The 18,530-nt window shown below is 40.0% G+C and overlaps 1 protein-coding gene across 2 annotated transcripts in view; it reads right to left on the reverse strand.

The window, feature by feature from the left end:
- The window catches only part of LOC105437523 (carbohydrate sulfotransferase 15-like), a 28,412-nt gene extending 18,633 nt beyond the window's left edge, over positions 1-9,779 (reverse strand). The window contains exons 1-2 of one of the 2 annotated variants that reach the window (XM_030990647.1): positions 9,609-9,779; positions 108-265 (exon numbers count right to left, since the gene is read on the reverse strand). In XM_030990647.1, coding sequence (XP_030846507.1) covers positions 108-265; positions 9,609-9,619 — 169 coding nt within the window. In that variant the 5' untranslated portion in view covers positions 9,620-9,779. Of the gene's footprint in view, positions 1-107; positions 266-9,608 lie in introns of those variants that run through there. The other variant, XM_030990648.1, reaches the window with a different exon arrangement.
- Positions 9,780-18,530: the final 8,751 nt, after the last annotated feature.

Below are 18,530 nucleotides of genomic sequence, written 5' to 3' on the forward strand. Positions count from 1 at the left end.
TTTTACAAAGAAGGGTAAGTCACTGACAAAAATCGAGAAGAGAGTTTCACGATGACACCATCACAGACTAAAGATTACAGTGTACTACAATGTTAATATTAACTTACTTCCTGGATTGGGGGCACTAAAACCAGGGATAGATTTGCTGGCATTTCGAACTGTCATCTGATCCCAGGGGAAAAACAGCAGCAGCCCGAAGAGGATCAGCACAGCTAACAATAAATTGCTAGCTATTTTGGCCGCGGTGCTTGGCACCGATGTCACTCTGTCCGAAAGGAAATGAACAGATTATGATTATTTATATATGTTGTTTTATATAGAAGAAAATCATTATTTTTTTCGTGTACGAAGCATATTATTATTTCTGATATTTTTGAATAGATATATATAGACACATGGTGCATAAACATGGACATTAAAAAAGGTTGATGAAAATAGACTTCACACTTTGGAGATGGCATGCCTCAGGAGAATGATCGGTGTGACCAGACTTGACAGGATGAGAAACACACAAATACGAACACAACTGAACATGGAAAAATACCATCATTGACAGGGTTGCCACAAAAATATTGAGAAACTTTGGACATATCAACAGAATGAATCCAAAAAGATACCCCACATCCTTTTCAACGGAAATGTACGTGGCAAACGCCCAAGAGGTGGACCTATCTATACCATTAAGTCAAGTAAGTCAATACAAAACACTTTATATAGTAATTTTGTTTTATTCCTCCAAATGTAATACAAACAAAAACAACATAGGCCTATACAATATGGCGACTACTGCTTTGTTGGGCAAGCACAAAACAAAAGAATATGTGACCCAGTGAAATCAAGTTGGCCGTTGGCCAAACTCTGTGTATAGATAGCTCGTGAAAGGTCACAGTTACTCCCATGTGTAAGTTGAGAGCATTCACACGGTAAACTTACGCTACCCTCTAGTAGGGCTACTGTGTTAGGGAATTGTGCTAGCCATGCGCTGAACATTTTCACTGACTCGTTGTAACTCGAAGTGAACTCGCTTACACTCGTATTATACTCGCATTACTCGTAACAAGCTCGCACTGCACTCTTCATAACTCGTATCAACTCGCCACCTTCAAGTATACGCGAGTGCTATTCGAGTTTCCAAGAGTGGAGTACGAGCACGACGATCGTGCTGCGAGTCATGTCGAGATGCCCACGAGATTTACGCGAGTTTAGATCGAGTACGGGGACTTACAGCGAGTTTCACATGAGCATGAGCAGACTGTAGGGCGATCATTACGGGCGCACCATGATTCGTCAGCTGGCCTACAACATTGTCCAGAAGATCAAGGCATGTTCTTCCTCCAGGAGATCTAGCAAATATGCTTCTGACATCTATCTTTGTTTTGGAGAGCGCCAAAATCAGATGCGGTCCTCCCCATGGGGGGGGGGGGGGTAATTTTTTTGTATTCCTCCAAATGTAATAGAAACAAAAACAACATAGGCCTATACAATATGGCGACTACTGCTTTGTTGGGCAAGCACAAAACAAAAGAATATGTGACCCAGTGAAATCAAGTTGGCCGTTGGCCAAACTCTGTGTATAGATAGCTCGTGAAAGGTCACAGTTACTCCCATGTGTAAGTTGAGAGCATCCACACGGTAAACTTACGCTACCCTCTAGTAGGGCTACTGTGTTAGGGAATTGTGCTAGCCATGCGCTGAACATTTTCACTGACTCGTTGTAACTCGAAGTGAACTCGCTTACACTCGTATTATACTCGCATTACTCGTAACAAGCTCGCACTGCACTCTTCATAACTCGTATCAACTCGCCACCTTCAAGTATACGCGAGTGCTATTCGAGTTTCCAAGAGTAGAATACGAGCACGACGATCGTGCTGCGAGTCATGTCGAGTTGCCCACGAGATTTACGCGAGTTTAGATCGAGTACGGGGACTTACAGCGAGTTTCACATGAGCATGAGCAGACTGTAGGGCGATCATTACGGGCGCACCATGATTCGTCAGCTGGCCTACAACATTGTCCAGAAGATCAAGGCATGTTCTTCCTCCAGGAGATCTAGCAAATATGCTTCTGACATCTATCTTTGTTTTGGAGAGCGCCAAAATCAGATGCGGTCCTCCCCATGGGGGGGGGGGGGGGGGGTGGGGACAGTGCCCCTACTTTTTTTTTAAGTATTCGAAATGTGTCCCTTTTTACATAGGAAAAGTGCCCCTTTAACTTTGTTAAAAACATGAGTCGCAGCCCCATGGCTGAAATGGTCATGTAAAAGACTTATTACATATTTCAAACAAAAAATACAATTACAATTTATTTGTCAATATTGAAATATGTATAGTGTAGTATATTGAATAATAGAAGTAAGATAGGAAAAATTAAAAGTACATGTACATTGAAAAATACGAATTGCATACATGTACTTTCAAAAAGTCATTTAGACAATATAAGAATATAAAAATAGAAATGAAAATATTTTTGTTATAACATTGTTGACGTTGATATTGCAAGTATTTGTTTTATTGCTTAGAAAAATGATATAAAAAAACAACAATTATAGTATTCCTTTGACAACTGTCCCTTTCACATAACTCAAGTTAGACTATGTTCTCAATCCAATATCCTTTGCATATTGCCCCTCATTGGCATAAGTGCCCCTTTTATTTTGACAAGTGGCCCTTTTCCTTTGACAAGTTCCCATTTTCCTTTGCAATAGGTGTCCATTTTCAATTCCCATCAGTGCTCCTTTTCATATCTGGTCATTGCCACTTTTCAAGTGCGATACGTTCTCCTTCTACTTCTGATAATTTTCTTTTTAACAATGATACGTGACTCTTTTCCTTTCTAATAGGGGCCTGATCCCCTTTTCATAAATGCCCCTGTGACCTCTAAAAATGCCCCTCTCATAATCAGATCGGGGTTCCTTTTCCGTCGACAAATGTCCATTTTCGATTTTCATAAGTGCCCTTTTTCATTCCTGGTGAGTTCTTCTTTTTAAAGGTGTGAAAGTGCCACATTTCCACCTCTGATAATTACTCTTTGTACTATGACAAGAGCTACTTTTCTACTTCTGATCATTAATCGCGCCCCTAATTTCAAGCGACTAACATCACCTCCCACTATATGAAGCTCGTTCGCTACGCTCACTCGCTTTTATTGATGATATACTTATGTTATTTTTCAAAGGTCTTTTCAGTCTTCCGGTATGAGAATGTGCTTATAATCCCATCAGGATCGGGTTTTTTCCTCTTTAAAAGATGTAATCTTTCGCAGTGCAACGTCACAAATCTTATTTGAATTGATTTTCCATCACACCCAACTGCAAAGTATGATTCTTTAGCAATATCTTGTACTATGTACAGAGTGAAACAAATATTGAAATAATCACTGATAATGTAATCACAATATAGGGGTATATACCAATGTCTAACAAAAATTACATTTGAGATTTGAGATTTCCTTTTGAAGGTGTCCTTTTTTTTTCTCCAGAAAGTGCCCTTTTTTGTTGTTGCCCCCCCCCCACCCCGTCCCCCAGTAAGGAAGTACCTTGGCCGCCCCTGGCCAAAATGATGCATTTCCCGCCCCTTGATCGCATATGACTCGTAGAAACTCTAATCACTAGTTAGAAGATCTTGATAACTCGTTAGTAGATAGGTACAAGTCGTACACAGGACATCGCAACTCACACCGAGCTCGCGTGACTCGTAATGCGCTCGTATGGCAAGCCGTTTTAACATTTATTCATATTTCTTGATATCAAGAATTCATTTCTTGATATCAAGAAATATGAATAAATATTAAAACGGCTTGCCATACGCTCGGTTCACCCGTTCATCCATCGTAGGTAACTCGATATTGCGTCCTAGATAACTTATGCAAATATCGCAAAATTGTGTAAATTTCAAGCGAGTTCGCGCGAGTTTAAGCTCGCGCCAGCTCGACACAACTCGAGTCACCGACTCGGCTAAGTGGGAGCCCTGCCTTTAATACAGGGGTTTGTTGATCTCAAGGCGGCTTCAAATTGCAGACGTGAGGCCGCCTCCGAAGCCGGCTTAAAAAAGCCGACGCATTTAAGCAGGGCTCCGACTTATCCGAGTTGTGGCGAGTTGGTGCGATCTTATGGCAAGCAGTTTTATCATTAAAACATATTTCTTGATATCACGAATTCAATTCTTGATATCACGAAATCGAATTCTTGATATCCATAATTACCATTGCTTTACAACGTAAAATTATTTCTTGATGTCAAGAATTGATTTCTTGATATCATTAATAATAAAACGGTTTGCCATAAGATCGAGCCAGCTCGCCACAACTCGAGGTACCAACTCGGCTAAGTGGGAGCCCTGCTTTACAGGGGTCCAAGTCGGGGTAGATCGAAGTAGCTGCCTGCACCTAGGTGTAGCTTTGTTTGTTTTGTTTTTTTCTTCCGAAATCCACATATACATACAAGTTTTAAAAAACATACATATAAAACACATTTCAAACGATAAGAAAGTAAGTAAATGTGTAAAGTATAGACAAACGGTTGGATAGCCCATTTCAGAACCATTTTCAAAATGGTCCTGTTCTTCCATGGGGTCCAAAAGCAAAAATCATATTAATTTACATACAATACAATTTTTATAAAAATCAAAGTAATTTACTAATACACTACCCCCCCCCTTATCGTTCCCCCTAACCTCACCACCCCCGCCACCCTCTCGATACTGCCAACCCCTCCTGCTACCCCTTTCCAAGTCCTCCAGTGTATATTATCTCTGTCATAACATTTCAAAGTAAACTTTTTATTTCTTTATTAAATATAGCCAAACTTCTTGATTGTCGAATGTGCATAGACAATCCATTATACAATTTACTTCCGCGATACAGAATTATATACAAGATTTAACCCAGTCTCATTCACATAGTTACGCAACCTTCCTAAGAAACTAATCATTTTTCCAACCTTTTTACATAATTCATCGGTGTGTACATTCCATTTTAATTCACAATCAATAAAAATACCTAGATATTTAAATTTGTCAACTTGAACAATATCATTTTCATTAATTTTTAAGTTCAACCTACTATTTCTGTTCAACATATATTTAGTGCCTATCAGCATACTAACAGTCTTAGTACAATTTATTTTCAACTTATTACAATTCATCCAAGAATATAACTTATGCAATTCAATATTCAAAACATTTTCAATATTACAAGGGTCTTTATCTGAATAATATACAATGATCAGGATTAGCTTTATCTCCCTTCTTAAATAATGGAATTATCTTGCCTATTTTCCACCTAGTTGGAACCACACCTTCACTAATTGACCTATTTATTAGGTATGTGATGCTCCGAACTATTTCGGGCCCACACAGTTTCAAAACAAAGGTACTAATCCCGTCAACACCAGTAGACTTCTTATTTTTTAAAGCAAAAATATCTTTATGAACATCAGCTATATCGACAGGGAATAATTCAAAAATATTCTCATAGCATACAGGCCTTTCTTCTAAAATAGGAACATATTCATTTGTACATATACTAACACGACCATCGTTCAGACGGCCACTACTCATAGCCTTCCACCTACCTCGCCATATTTAGCCCGACTAGCTCTTAACTCGACCTTTACCCTGGGGTAACTTGCCCCCGTCTGAACAAGACTTTAGGCACCAAAGTCACATCGATTAGAGGGAGAGAATTATGGCTTATTGCTAATTTAAGGTTTGGAAGCGCATAGAGACGTTATATTATAATGTGATATGCGCTATAGAAGAAAGGCATATTATTGTAATCATTTTTGTTTGTTCTAGGCAAATTTGTCCATATTCACCGCCGAGTTTCTATTTATCCCGTTCGGGGATTCTCGTGTAGATACAGTCGTGATAGAGTGCACCTATTTCATTTCATTAATAATTATTCACTTTGAAACATGTTATTGTTATTTTATTAATCATTAACTTTAATAACGTTTGTGCTTGATAATCCTTGTTTGATAAAGAAATTTCATATATTGATTTAGGCGTAGCGGACACTTGGCTTGGAATGTTTTATGTCTAGTCTTTCGAGTTGAAGAAAATCGACCTTTCTAACATGTTGAGTAGTGTATAATTTTGTTTTAAAGGGGAAATTCAAAGAAAATCACAAATATGTCAACTAATGTATCACTAGAAACTAGTATTAAAGCTAACAGATGGTCATCGTACAAGTTTTAGGTCAACTACATATCGGGTGATTTATACAAATACAAATACAACCACCTCTATAGCATCTGGGAAATACGAGATATTCGCCAGAAAGATGTTTAATGACGTCACATAATGGACCAATACTGCTCAAGCAGACGACATCCGATAAAGAATGATTATAATTGCAAAGCTATTATTTGTCAAATTTTAATGAGTTTAGTGTATGTAAATGTGATGGCATTTCAAACCATTCAAAAGGGGATATTAAATCGATTCTGATAACTAAAATCGTTCGCTTGTAAATACACAGGATAGGGGTTAATTAACAATCAAAGAAACTAGACTTTCAAATTGAAAAAAAAAACGGAATGATATTACGGACGGCATTTATTCCCTCTTGAAACCCCGAACATACAGTGGTGTGTGCAGCTGAATATACAATGGCGTCTTTTTTTGTTTACAAGGGACAGATTCCTTTATTTTTGTATCGCTGCATTTGTCCTCAAAATGAAACCATGCGCGGGGTTTAGAGTGACACAATAGATTATACATTTAGCCTGACGGTAGTGAAGTAAGAGAAAGAACTCAAGAGAAGATGAAAAACAGGCATTGAAAATGTGTGAGATGTCATGGGACATCTTCTGCTTGTGCAAATGCTAGGTTGACTCTCTTACATACGGGGCCACTGATTAATAGTAACCCAGCCAAAACGTACTTAAAAAGAAACTTTGGAGGGCATTTTTGGTCATACATTTCATCCATGCTAAAACTCTTTTGAAATACTAAAGAACAAGATAGGGAACGGGTTAGTCAATATACATTTTAAAGTTGGATATTACACAAATATGTATGGCGCAATGAAACATAAAAGTGTGATTTAATCTAAATATGGGGGTTATAAAAACTACCTATAGTTCAATGTTTTTTTTACAAACCGCAAATCTGTCTATTGAAACACTTTTTCTTGATTAATTATGTCATCATTCCACACGGAGTAAAGAAATGATCGGATGAAGTGAAGGATAAGTCATTTCATGTCATCCCGCCAAATTCGATTGTTACATTTTGACGTTCATACTTTTTGTCCATTTTACATACAGTACAAGAGGAAGATATCTCAAATGAATTACAAGATATATCGTCGTTTGATCATGATTTTCGATCATTAGGAAAGGCAACTCTCATCATGATCCAACACTGCAAAAACTGGAGTGTTGAATTTAAGTCTTTCAAGTAGGCCCACTCCATATATGACCACACCATAAATTGGAATCAAATTCACTTAACACTAGTTTGGTGTTAATAATCAACACCAAAGTTAGGTGTTGACTGTTGTCTGACACCAGTACTGGAATTATTTTTCAACCCCAAACTTCGGTGTTAATATGCCCCATCACCCGCAAAGTGTCACTATTTAACACCACTTTTGCATTTGGCATGAACACTCATGGTGTTAAATTTGATTCTGTCATGTACTTCATATCTGACCACACCAAATTGTGTTGAACAACACCAGGAATTGGAATCCAATCTCTCAAACTGAATAAAAAAAAAAATGATAAGATACCTCCTGCCTTCTAAAGGTAAGCACTGTGTACTGCTCGCATTAACAGACGAGTGGTAGCAAAAAGTAATTATCATTACGAAAGCATATTTCCCTTTGAAAGTGGCCAGTAAGTTTGCAGCTAGGCAGGAACCTTTTATCTACGTATCTGCAAGGAAGATCCAGTTAAGCACATGCCAGACAAATTTTCTCCTGGCGGCTTCGAAGATGGTACAATCATGGACCCTACTACAGATGGACTAATAATGAGAGCCTCTCTTTGTTCACATCATGACCACCACCACCTGATAATGTGTATGTTGATGAGGACATTCATTTGACGCGACAATGTTGATTATGTAATCACGCATCATCACAGACTAAAGAACCCTTTACATTTCTTTAGATTCTTTTCGCTGGGCCAGAGCACAGAGTGTAGTTTCAGAAAAAGTATCGTGATTTGTGACCAGTTATAGAGGAGCAGTGAACCCCAAATTGTGACAATTTGAGTAATATTAGATTGATTATTAAGGAAGTGGACACTGGTGGACATACATTTGGACTAACCAAACTTTGAAAAATACATATTATTTACCGTCCTATTATGTTATTTTACTTGGAAATGGATAGGATTGGTTTTTTAATGAAGTTCAAAATTATTGTGTTACAGCCAAATTTTTAGGTTTCTCTTGTAAACTAGTTCTAATATCCTATTGAAAATTTCATATACGTCAATATTCATATGTACTCCACAACTTCCATCGGCCATAATTGAACTCTTTACAAAAAGTGACGCTATACACACATACAGGCGCGTACACAGGGGGGGGGGGGGGGGGTGGGGTTAAACCCCCCCCCCCTTTGGTATTTTTTTTGTAAACCCCCCTAAATAACCACCCTAAACCCCCCCCCCCCCCCTTTGGATTTTTTTTAAATTTTTTTTTTTATGAAAAAAAAAAATTCCCATGGCTGACCTAAAAAGCTGACCTTACCCCCTCCCCCCGCTTATTCAGCGGCTGGCTGAGTCGTTGCGAAATTTTCGGCGTAATTTATAAATGTTAAACCCCCCTCCCCCCCCCCCCTTGAAAAAATCCTGCGTACGCGCCTGCACACATACCAAACACGACATGCAACACGTACAAACTATCATCTTCCTCTAACCAGGACAGTTTTCGCCAATAAAAAACATACACAGGACCAAACTACTGGAGCACCATTGATCCGAATCTCAAACAGCTTAAAAACGGTGGCAGCTTTAAAAAACATATCAAATTATTATGATTGAATTCGTATATATAATGCACAACTATACCAACTGTAACTTCCGACCTTGAACATTCTATTCTAAAAACTTCCTTTTCTCTCTCCTCCTTCTTCTGACCCCCATTCTTCACCTTCTCTTCCTATTTCTCTTCTTTCTTACACCCATCATCCATATCATTTCATTGTTTATGTCTGTATACTCTGCTTTTTGTATTATTATACTTTTACCTTATTATAAATGACACTTTGTCAAAAATTCCCTTTTTCAAATGTAATTTCGAAATGATTTAGTGTAAATGCCATACAAACGTATGCTATGTAGATGTCTTAATCGTTCACGAATATCAATTTTGTAAATATGCCATGTTTTGTTAAAGTATTGTATTTTTCTCTTCATGTTAAATAAAAGAAACAAAACTGAAAAGCTGAAATATTTTATAACGAGGCACTCAACAAAGATTTGTGCATTATAAAATATGATTACTTTACGAACATGGCATACTTCGTGTTTTAGCCCAAGTGCATAGGCCCTACCCATTTGCACCTTGATCGCATATGAATTATCGACAAAATGGGAAATGAAGAAGGAACAAAAGAACACCAGCGAATTTTGGAGAGAAAAAATTCCTTACCTTATCTTCATATCTGTTATTTGTGACACGTACAAGCACGTAGAATGATGAAACTGTCCGGTACTTCCTCCCCCTATCTCCGCACACACGTAACTGTTGATGTCTGCTGTTCGAATCGAAGTGAGGCGGTGGTCTTTTAATAACCCGCCCGCACTTTAAAGCGCCCGCATGACAGGTAGCATCTGGCCATGCATACCACTTATGATACCAGTACTTTTATTTACTCCTGGACGATCGGAGAGTTTTATCGTCGCTTTGTTTGCCGTATACACCAGCTCACCAACCAAAACCAACCACTATATATATTGGTTTATGTCGAATTGATATTTTAATTAAACCAACCTGACTACAACGCTGTTATCTCCGGCGTTTCCAATATCTAAGGCCATCTTTGCCGAGCAAAAGTTTTTGGTGAGATGATTTAATTTTGAGAACTGTGTCGCCTAGAAAGTACCGAAGCTGTGACATCATAATTTTTTTAAAATAGAATTTCTCTTCACTTTCCAAGAGAGCATAAAAAAAATGTCTGAATGTCGAAAATCAATTGAATGTGTTAAGCATTGACTGAGATATGACCATCTGAATAAATAGATGTCATATAGGAACTCAGTGTTGTATTGCTCTGGCTCGTAATGTTATGAGCCAGAGCAAATAACAATGAGTTCCTATAGGAAATCTATTTGTTCAGATGGTCATATCTCAGCCAATACCTAACACATTTAATTGGTTTTCGACATTTAAAAATTATTTTTGATGCTCTTTCGGAAACTGAAATAAAAATGATTTTTATGATGACACAGCTTCGGTACTGTCTCTTTCACGGTCCACGCACTTACAATGCACAGTGGTGGAGCGGTACGGCTGCACAGAGATACGGGATATTAATCTCTAGGTGCTCAGGGCATGACTGATGCATTTTCGTCAAATCCAATAGAGTCTATATAGCTTCAAACGCTTTGATATGATATATTTTCATAAATATATTACTTTTATTTTTTGTATAATGTTCTTGCTCCGTTACCATGATAATAGACCTAGTTGTTATGCCCACCAACAACTATGGGCAAACAAGCACATTATGATAGCTTAAGGTCCTTACTAACAGGAGTTTTGTTCTGTAAGGACATACTCATAACATATTTAAGCTACTCATGAGGGACCCTAAATCCACAAGCCTTGCTTTCAACCAAGGTCACCTCATCTTTCTATTGTAACGCCATATTTTTGTTCATTTGTTATATTCATGTCATATTTGTAATGTGTGTTATGAAAGAAAGATAAATAAAACTTCAAACTTGAAATACTTAATTTCAGATTGTGTCTAGGGGGTTTGGTCCTTTAGTGGCCCATGAACCAATATTGCTAATACACATTTGAGGAATACCTTATACGGTATACATGTACACTCAGTGGCGTACGCAGGATTTTTTAAAGGGGGGGGGGGGTTAACATTTTTAAATCGGGCCGAAAATTTCGCAACGACTCAGCCAGCCGCTGAATAAGCGGGGAGGGGGGGGGGGGGGGGGGGTAAGAGGATTTTTTTTGTTTTGTCCTAACAAAAATCGCAGCGACTCAGCCAGCCGCTGAATAAGGGGGGGGGGGGGGGTGGGGGGGGGGGGGGGGTAAGGTCAACTTTTTTAGGTCATCTATTAGCATTTTTCATTTGTTTTAATTAAAAAAAAAAAACACATACAAAAAAAATGAAGGGGGATTAACCCCCCCCCCCCCCCCCCCCCCTGTGTACACGCCTGTGTACACGTACATGATTGTACAGAGTGGTTTTAACATCCTGCAACAAGACATCAAATCATTTGGGATAGCATAACATGCCTTATCATTCACATTATCTAATCATTTCGTTTCTGTGTGTGGCACGACAACATAAATATTATAGGCCTATATTTAATCAAGAAAAGTTGTTTCAATGGACAGCTTAATAGCGTTTTAAAAACTTTGATATCATGACTAGTTTTGATAACCCCATATTCTGAGTAAGTCACACTGTAATGTTTCATTGTGACATACATTATGATAAAGCATAATCAAATCAGGATATTGCAGATTCGGCATTCCGGGAGGAGGGGGAAGGGGGTAAATAACCTTTTTTTTCAAACTTCTGAGTGCCCCTACTCTAATATGAAGGTATCTCTTTTACTTTGACAAATGCCCCTTTTCCTTGTATTAGATACACCTTCCCCCTTCTTAATAAGTGTCCTCATTTTTACCTTTGATAAGTGCCCCTTTTACTTTAACACGTACCCCTTTTTCTAATAAGTGCGATGTCCCCGTCTGATAAGTGCACTTTTCCATTTGTAATAAGTGCGACCCCTTCATCAATATTATAAATACCCTTATTCGACTCTGATAAATGCACCTTTACTTTGATAAGTGCCTCTTTTCCTCTGTAATAAATGCCTCGTTCACCCTTCTTAATAAGTGCCAGTTTTTCAGGTGCGAGAAATGCCCCTTTCCTACAAATACCATTTCCCCTCCTGATAAGTGCTCCTTTTATTTTTCCAATAAGTGCGCCCCTTCCCTTTCTTTTAAATGTCACTTTAAGACTTTATCCCTCTGATAAGTGCCCCTTTTTCATTGACCGGTGCCTTTTTCATATTTCATTAAGTGTGCTTTTCCCAGCATCTGATAACCGGCTCTTTTTACCTTGAATTAAATGTAGAAAATTATAGAATTAAAAGGTTACAACTTAGAAAATAAATACCCATTAACATCTTTCCTGGTTTTGGCAATGTTTGGTGCAGGGGAAGATATATTAAGCTGGGAAGAGATTCCACAATCGGGATGCCCTTGATTATGTAAATATATTCATAACGAGATCTGATGATATTTTATATGGTTTTTGTTGGCCTACATAATATAATGCTAATGAGTCAATTCTAACTCATATTTTGTTTATTGAATTTCATTTGTATATGCAGTATATGCGTATACAAAAAAAAGTGTACCCAACTTTGGTAGAATGATTTAGGTTCCGACTAAAAATGTATAACCTATGTAACCTTGAATCATAGTGTAATGGTAACGAGTAACTAATCAGGAACTTGCTCGTTTCGCCGATAGATATGGACCGGTTATAGGAATTAGTCTAGGGCCGGTGTGACCGCGCCGTTTGTCCTACCAGTTTCGTTTGTTCGTCGGACATAATATGCGGGTTTTCTGCTCGCACGGATCGTCCGAGGGACGATCCGTGCGGATTGCTATCCGCGCAGTCTGTCCCCCCATTGTTTTACGGCAAATCAATGTATTTAGACTCATTGTAAATCATGTGGTTGGCATTTTTTCTAGAAATTACATAATGATAACTCTCTACAATTTTTTAAAGCAAATGGGCCAGTCCTTTTGAAAGTAGAAGTGAATATTTTCTTTAAAACCTTTATTCTATGAAGGCATACTCGTGATATCGGCCCCACAATTACTGTTGTAATCGATTGTACGTGGCTTCGTACTTACGGTCAGATGAGCATATTTTAATACCATATTCATGACACTGGCAGGTCACTAATTGGCGTATGCTCCGAGGGGCGGAGCCCCCGGAAGCGCAGGGGTTTTAGGCATTACAATTAAGGTCAGATTAGCATCCAGGGGCCAGCCTTAGGGCCCAAGATGGGGTCCAGGGGGCAGAGCCCCCGGAATTAGCTCAGGGGTATGGGCAATTAATTACGGTTACATGAGCATACTTTCTTTTCTATTTCTTTCTATTTAATTCTCTTTAATATACTTTTTCAAAAGTGTGGGGGTGGGAGGGGGGCTTGAGCCCCCAAGCCCGCCGTTCCGCGGGACCTGACATGTCGGCCTCTAAATAGTAAATAAGCACATTTCTTGCCTGACTGTATATTGTGATATATGTCATTCTCCAACAAACGCATAAAAAGTATAATTTACTAAAAAGCGAGGAAAAATCCCGGAAAATTAGGCTATTTCAGCAAGATCTGTATTTCACTGGTATCATATTAAAAGAAAAAAAAAAATCACTTTTAAAGTTTATATTGGTGGGGGGGGGGGGAGGAACTGGCTGAATACTTACACCTATGGTGTCGAGGGGCTCTTTCTTCATTTTTTTGTTCGGTAATAAATAAAGTTAGTTTGTGTGGGTGTACTAACGGCGCAGTAAGCCTATAACCACTGCTGACGGCGGCACTGCACTGCGAGCTGAATCGGTAATATAGGAAAACGAGAAATCTTGCACGCTAATCTAAGTTCCATTTCATTGGTTTAAGGTTAAAAATTGAAACTCAATATTGTGTTAAAGTTATAACATAAAAGATAATCTTTATTTTATAATTCCACGGGGGCGATTTTTAATTTTGCAATCGCCCCCGTGAGCAACCTGACGGGGGCGATTATGTAGCTCACGGGGGCGAATCGCCCACCGCCCCCGTGTATTTTGAGCGCTGCCCAGAAAACCCCCTAACTATATAATTTTTTAAAATCATTTTAGCTCTTTTCCTTTTGAAACTTCTACCTGTAACTATCAGATGGCGGCCATTTTGGATTTGACCAATATTACCAGTATGACCCGAGGAGATCTCAAATTGATGAAAGAATATCATAATCAGATTCTCTGACCCCGAAAACCCCATAAATATATAAACTTTTGTCATACTAGCCCATTTCCTTTCGTAACTACACTTAATGTGTAACTATCAGATGGCGGCCATTTTGGATTTGACCAATATGACCAGTATGGCAGACCCTAGGAGACCTCAAATCGATGAAAGAACATCAAAATCAGATTCTCTGACCCCCAAAACCCCATAAATATATAAACTATTATCATACAACCGCTTTTCCTTTTGGAACTACGCTTGACCTTTAACTCAGATGGCGGCCATTTTGGATTTGCCCAATATGGCATACCCAGAGGATGCCCTTCTTGGCGTCCGGAAGAAATCGTAAAATTATGGTATAAACTACCTCTGGGCCAAATTTGGTGCTTTTAGAGGAATCTGCACCAAACAACCCATATTTAGCCCTAACAGCCTCCACTATATTGAATATCACTGGCGTACTGGGGGGGGGGGGGGCTTGCAGGGGGGGGGGGGGCGCCGCCCCCCCCCCCCAAATAAAATTGAACTATGACTTATTTTCACAAGTAATGTATAAATGTTTGTGATATCACATGATTTTCAACAAAATGCTAGTTTCTCCATTATTTCTTGCAAACTGACCCATTCCCAAATAGCCATGAAGAGCATATGTTTTTGTTTTAGTCACTAAGGGCCTTATAGTGGCCACTAACAGTAAAACTAATTCATTTCCAGAAGATACAGTGCAAAGCACTGCAGGGAGATAACATGCTACCCACCACTCGGACTGAGCATGCACATTGCAAACGAGCGTTCCATACTTACATCATGTAACACTGCACATATACCGTTAAGGGGCCCAGTGGGGGGAATTGAATTCAGACAAGATTAAGAGTAGAGAACGGTACAACGAATCGTCTTCTTTCTCTAATAATTTAATGAAATGGCAAAGCTTCCGCGCTTCGCGCGGGAGGGGGGTTGGGAACTAATTTCAGACTAGGGTTAAGAGTCGAGAACGCGGTACAACGGATCGTCTTAATCTTTCTCTAATAATAAATGAAACGCGAAAATGCCCCTTGGGCCGTATGCATAAAAAGTAGCAATTGCTTGCAAGCAATTGCTTCAAGCACAAGCAATTGCTTGTCAAGCAAAAGATCAAGCTCAAGCAATTGCTTAAATCCGTATGCATAACATTTTGCTTGTGCTCAAACCTTTTGCTTGCCTCCAGCAAGCAATTGCTTACGATCTCAACAATAGCGACGTCACGCCGGTGCGAACATCATTCATGGGAGAACAAAGGCGGGTTTCGCATACTAGTAGTGTATTCAAATGTCATGCGTGTGGGGTAGCCTTTCCTGACATGGCAGTATAACCTCATATCCAGAGTCCCCCAGAAGGCAGCCGCGAGCATTTCTTGAAACGACATCGCGCAGGTCCGACGTTTGAAAAATCCGGGAGTCGTGAACCGATCCGGGCCAGCCAACGTCAACACTAGTGAAGATATAGTTCTCATCGCATGTTGCCTGGACGTTAAAGGAAGGGTAGTTTTTGCGGTTGATGAACTAATCTCCGAACTGGCCGCGCGGTTTGTCAATCCGCACATGGGTGCAGTCAATCGCCCCGATAGTGAAAGGAAACCCCAGTTTTTCAGCCCATCGTTCCTTTGCATGTGTCACGTCTGCGTTTGAAGTGGGAAACTTGATCCAGGTAGGGTGCTGCGCTGCGATGAGGTCAATGTTTTTAGCCACATGTCGAGAAACAGTGGTCTGGCTGATCCCCATCACTTCCCCCACTGTTGTTTGGTAAACCGGATCCGCCAAGTAGTGGAGCGTGGCCTCCATGCTCTCCACCGTTGTCAGACATCCTCCCCGTTTTTCATCATGTTCAGGTATGAACCTGTGTGCTAACCACTCAACGTTCTCTTTGTCGAAGTGGAATAGTTTCCGATAGGTCTCGGGAGCAATTTCTTCTCGATTTATTCTACTCCTGTATAACTTTGGTTTTTCTCTAACGAGCATAAACATGATGCTTAAACCGCGAACGTCCCGATTAAGCAAGAGCTCAAGCTGCTATGACGGAGCTTGAAAAAACGTAAGCAATTGCTTATAAGAACAAGCAAAAGGTTCGTTTTATGCATACGTTTTTAAGCAATTGCTTGATCTTTAAGCAATTGCTTGCGGACATCAAGCAATTGCTTGTGCTTGCTAGCAAAAGCATTTGCTTGCAAGCAATTGCTTATGTTTATGCATACGGATTCAAGTAAAAGGCTAGCACAAGCAATTGCTACTTTTTATGCATACGGCCCTAAATGAAACGACAAAGCTTCCGCGCTTCGCGTGGGAGGGGGGGGGGGACTGAATTAAGACAAAGACACAATAAAACGATTCGTCTTCTAATAATTTAATGTAACTTGAAAGCTTCCGCGTTTCACGGGGGATGGGCGAAAATGAATTCAGACAAGGATTAATGGTAATAATTTATTGAAATGTCAAAGCTTTGCGCGAAAGGGGGGGGGGGCGGAATTCAGACAAGGATTAAGAGTCGAGAACGGTTCAACGGTACAATGAATCGTTCCCCCCCCCCCCCACTCCGAGAACGGACGGACCCCATGCGTGTTACCAAAATGTCCGGTAAAGGGTTACTTTTCGTGCCCGACAATTGTAAACAAAGGGGTGTATTAACTTTTCACCCGGAGATTTCTTTAAAAAGGGGGTGTTTTTTTCTTTTTTTGCTCTCATCTCTTTGGACTCCTGAGAAATTATTCCGAATTTAGGGGGGTATACATTGAGCATTTTTCATGATTTAGTGGGGTCTCCAAGGCAGGAAAAGCCCGCGAAAGGGGGGTTCGGAAATGTTGGCAGTCCTCAGATAGGGGGTGCTTTCAAAAGAGGGAACAAGCATATGCGTACCCTAAATAACACTGAGTAGGGGGGGGGCGGGGAATCATCTTTTTTCTCTATAAATTTTATGAAACTTAAAAGTTTCGCGCAGGGTAGGCGAAAGTGAATTCAGACAAGGGTTAAGAGTAATAATTTATTGAAACGTCAAAGCTTCCACATTTCGCGCGGGCGGGGGAGGGGGAAATTGAATTCAGACAAGATTAAGAGTCGAGACCGGTACAATGAATCGTCTTCTTTCTCTAATAATTAAATGAAACGTCATCGCTTCGCGCAGGATGAGCGAAAATGAATTCAGACAAGGATTAAGAGTTGGGACCGGTACAATGAATCGTCTTCTTTCTCTAATAACTAAATGAAGCGTCATAGCTTCCGCGCTTTGCGCGGGAGGGGCGAAACAAGCTTTAAGAGTCGAGAACAGTACAACGGATCGTCTTCTTTCTCAAATAATTTAATGAAGTGTCAAATCTTCCGCGCTTTGCGCGGGAGGTGAAAAATTGAAAAATAACTTAGTTCCTGGCCCCGGGTTTATAGGGCTAAATTTATAGACATTTGGACATAATCGGCGGCCTCTACACCCACCCCCCCCCCCCCCCGGACACTTTTTTTTTTTTTTTTGGTCTATAAATTTGAAAATTTGACATTTTTTTTCGTTTGGGGGGGGGGGGGATAAGGTCACTTTACGTTAGCCGTGGGCATATTTTTTTTTTTTTTTTTTTTGAAATTAAAAAAACAAAACAAAAAAACAAAAACAAAGGGGGGGGTTTAGTTTTTTTTAGGGGGGTTTACACACATAAAAATACCAAAGGGGGGGGGGGTTTGAACCCCAACCCCCCCCCCCCCTGCGTACGCCCCTGGACGCACCTGATAACGACACAGTTTATATACTCGAGATAATTTGTGCAAGTACTACTGGTCAAGTACCAAACCACCGTCTTGTGCATTGTGCGGCATCAAAGCATAATTTATACAACGTCTCACGACATGACAGATCACTTTTTCTCTAACTTCTAACCAATCAGAAGGCTTCTTTTTTCCATGAAGTGCCGGTGGACATTAATGCGCCAAATGTGGTTCTAAAATTGCAAAAGATTCTTGGAAGGGGTAGGAGAAAGCGATTCTACGTCATATTACTCCAGGAAGTGCCTGAAAATGCGTCTAATTTGGTTCTAAAGTTGCGAATGCTTGGTCGCTCCGCTCCCTCGCCGTTAAAGCCTCGTTCTGTCGCTTCATCGTTTTACACATATTTCACCCCATGCCATTTTGTGCCCCCCCCCGGTAAGAAATTCCTGGATCCGCCACTGATGCTTATACCCCTTGAGCTTCGGGGGCTGCGCCCCTTGAACCCCGCCGGGGTTTTGCCCCTAGACCCCACTTTGAGAAACGTTCAGCGGGGCCTGCATGTTAGAGTGGGGTGATTCAGATTTTTTTTGTCAGCCCCCCAAACGTTTTTGCTCATTACGCCACTGTTGACTATGTAT

Source organism: Strongylocentrotus purpuratus, unplaced genomic scaffold, assembly GCF_000002235.5.
Source record: "Strongylocentrotus purpuratus isolate Spur 01 unplaced genomic scaffold, Spur_5.0 spur5_scaffold_19, whole genome shotgun sequence".
Taxonomy (NCBI): Eukaryota; Metazoa; Echinodermata; class Echinoidea; order Camarodonta; family Strongylocentrotidae; genus Strongylocentrotus; species Strongylocentrotus purpuratus.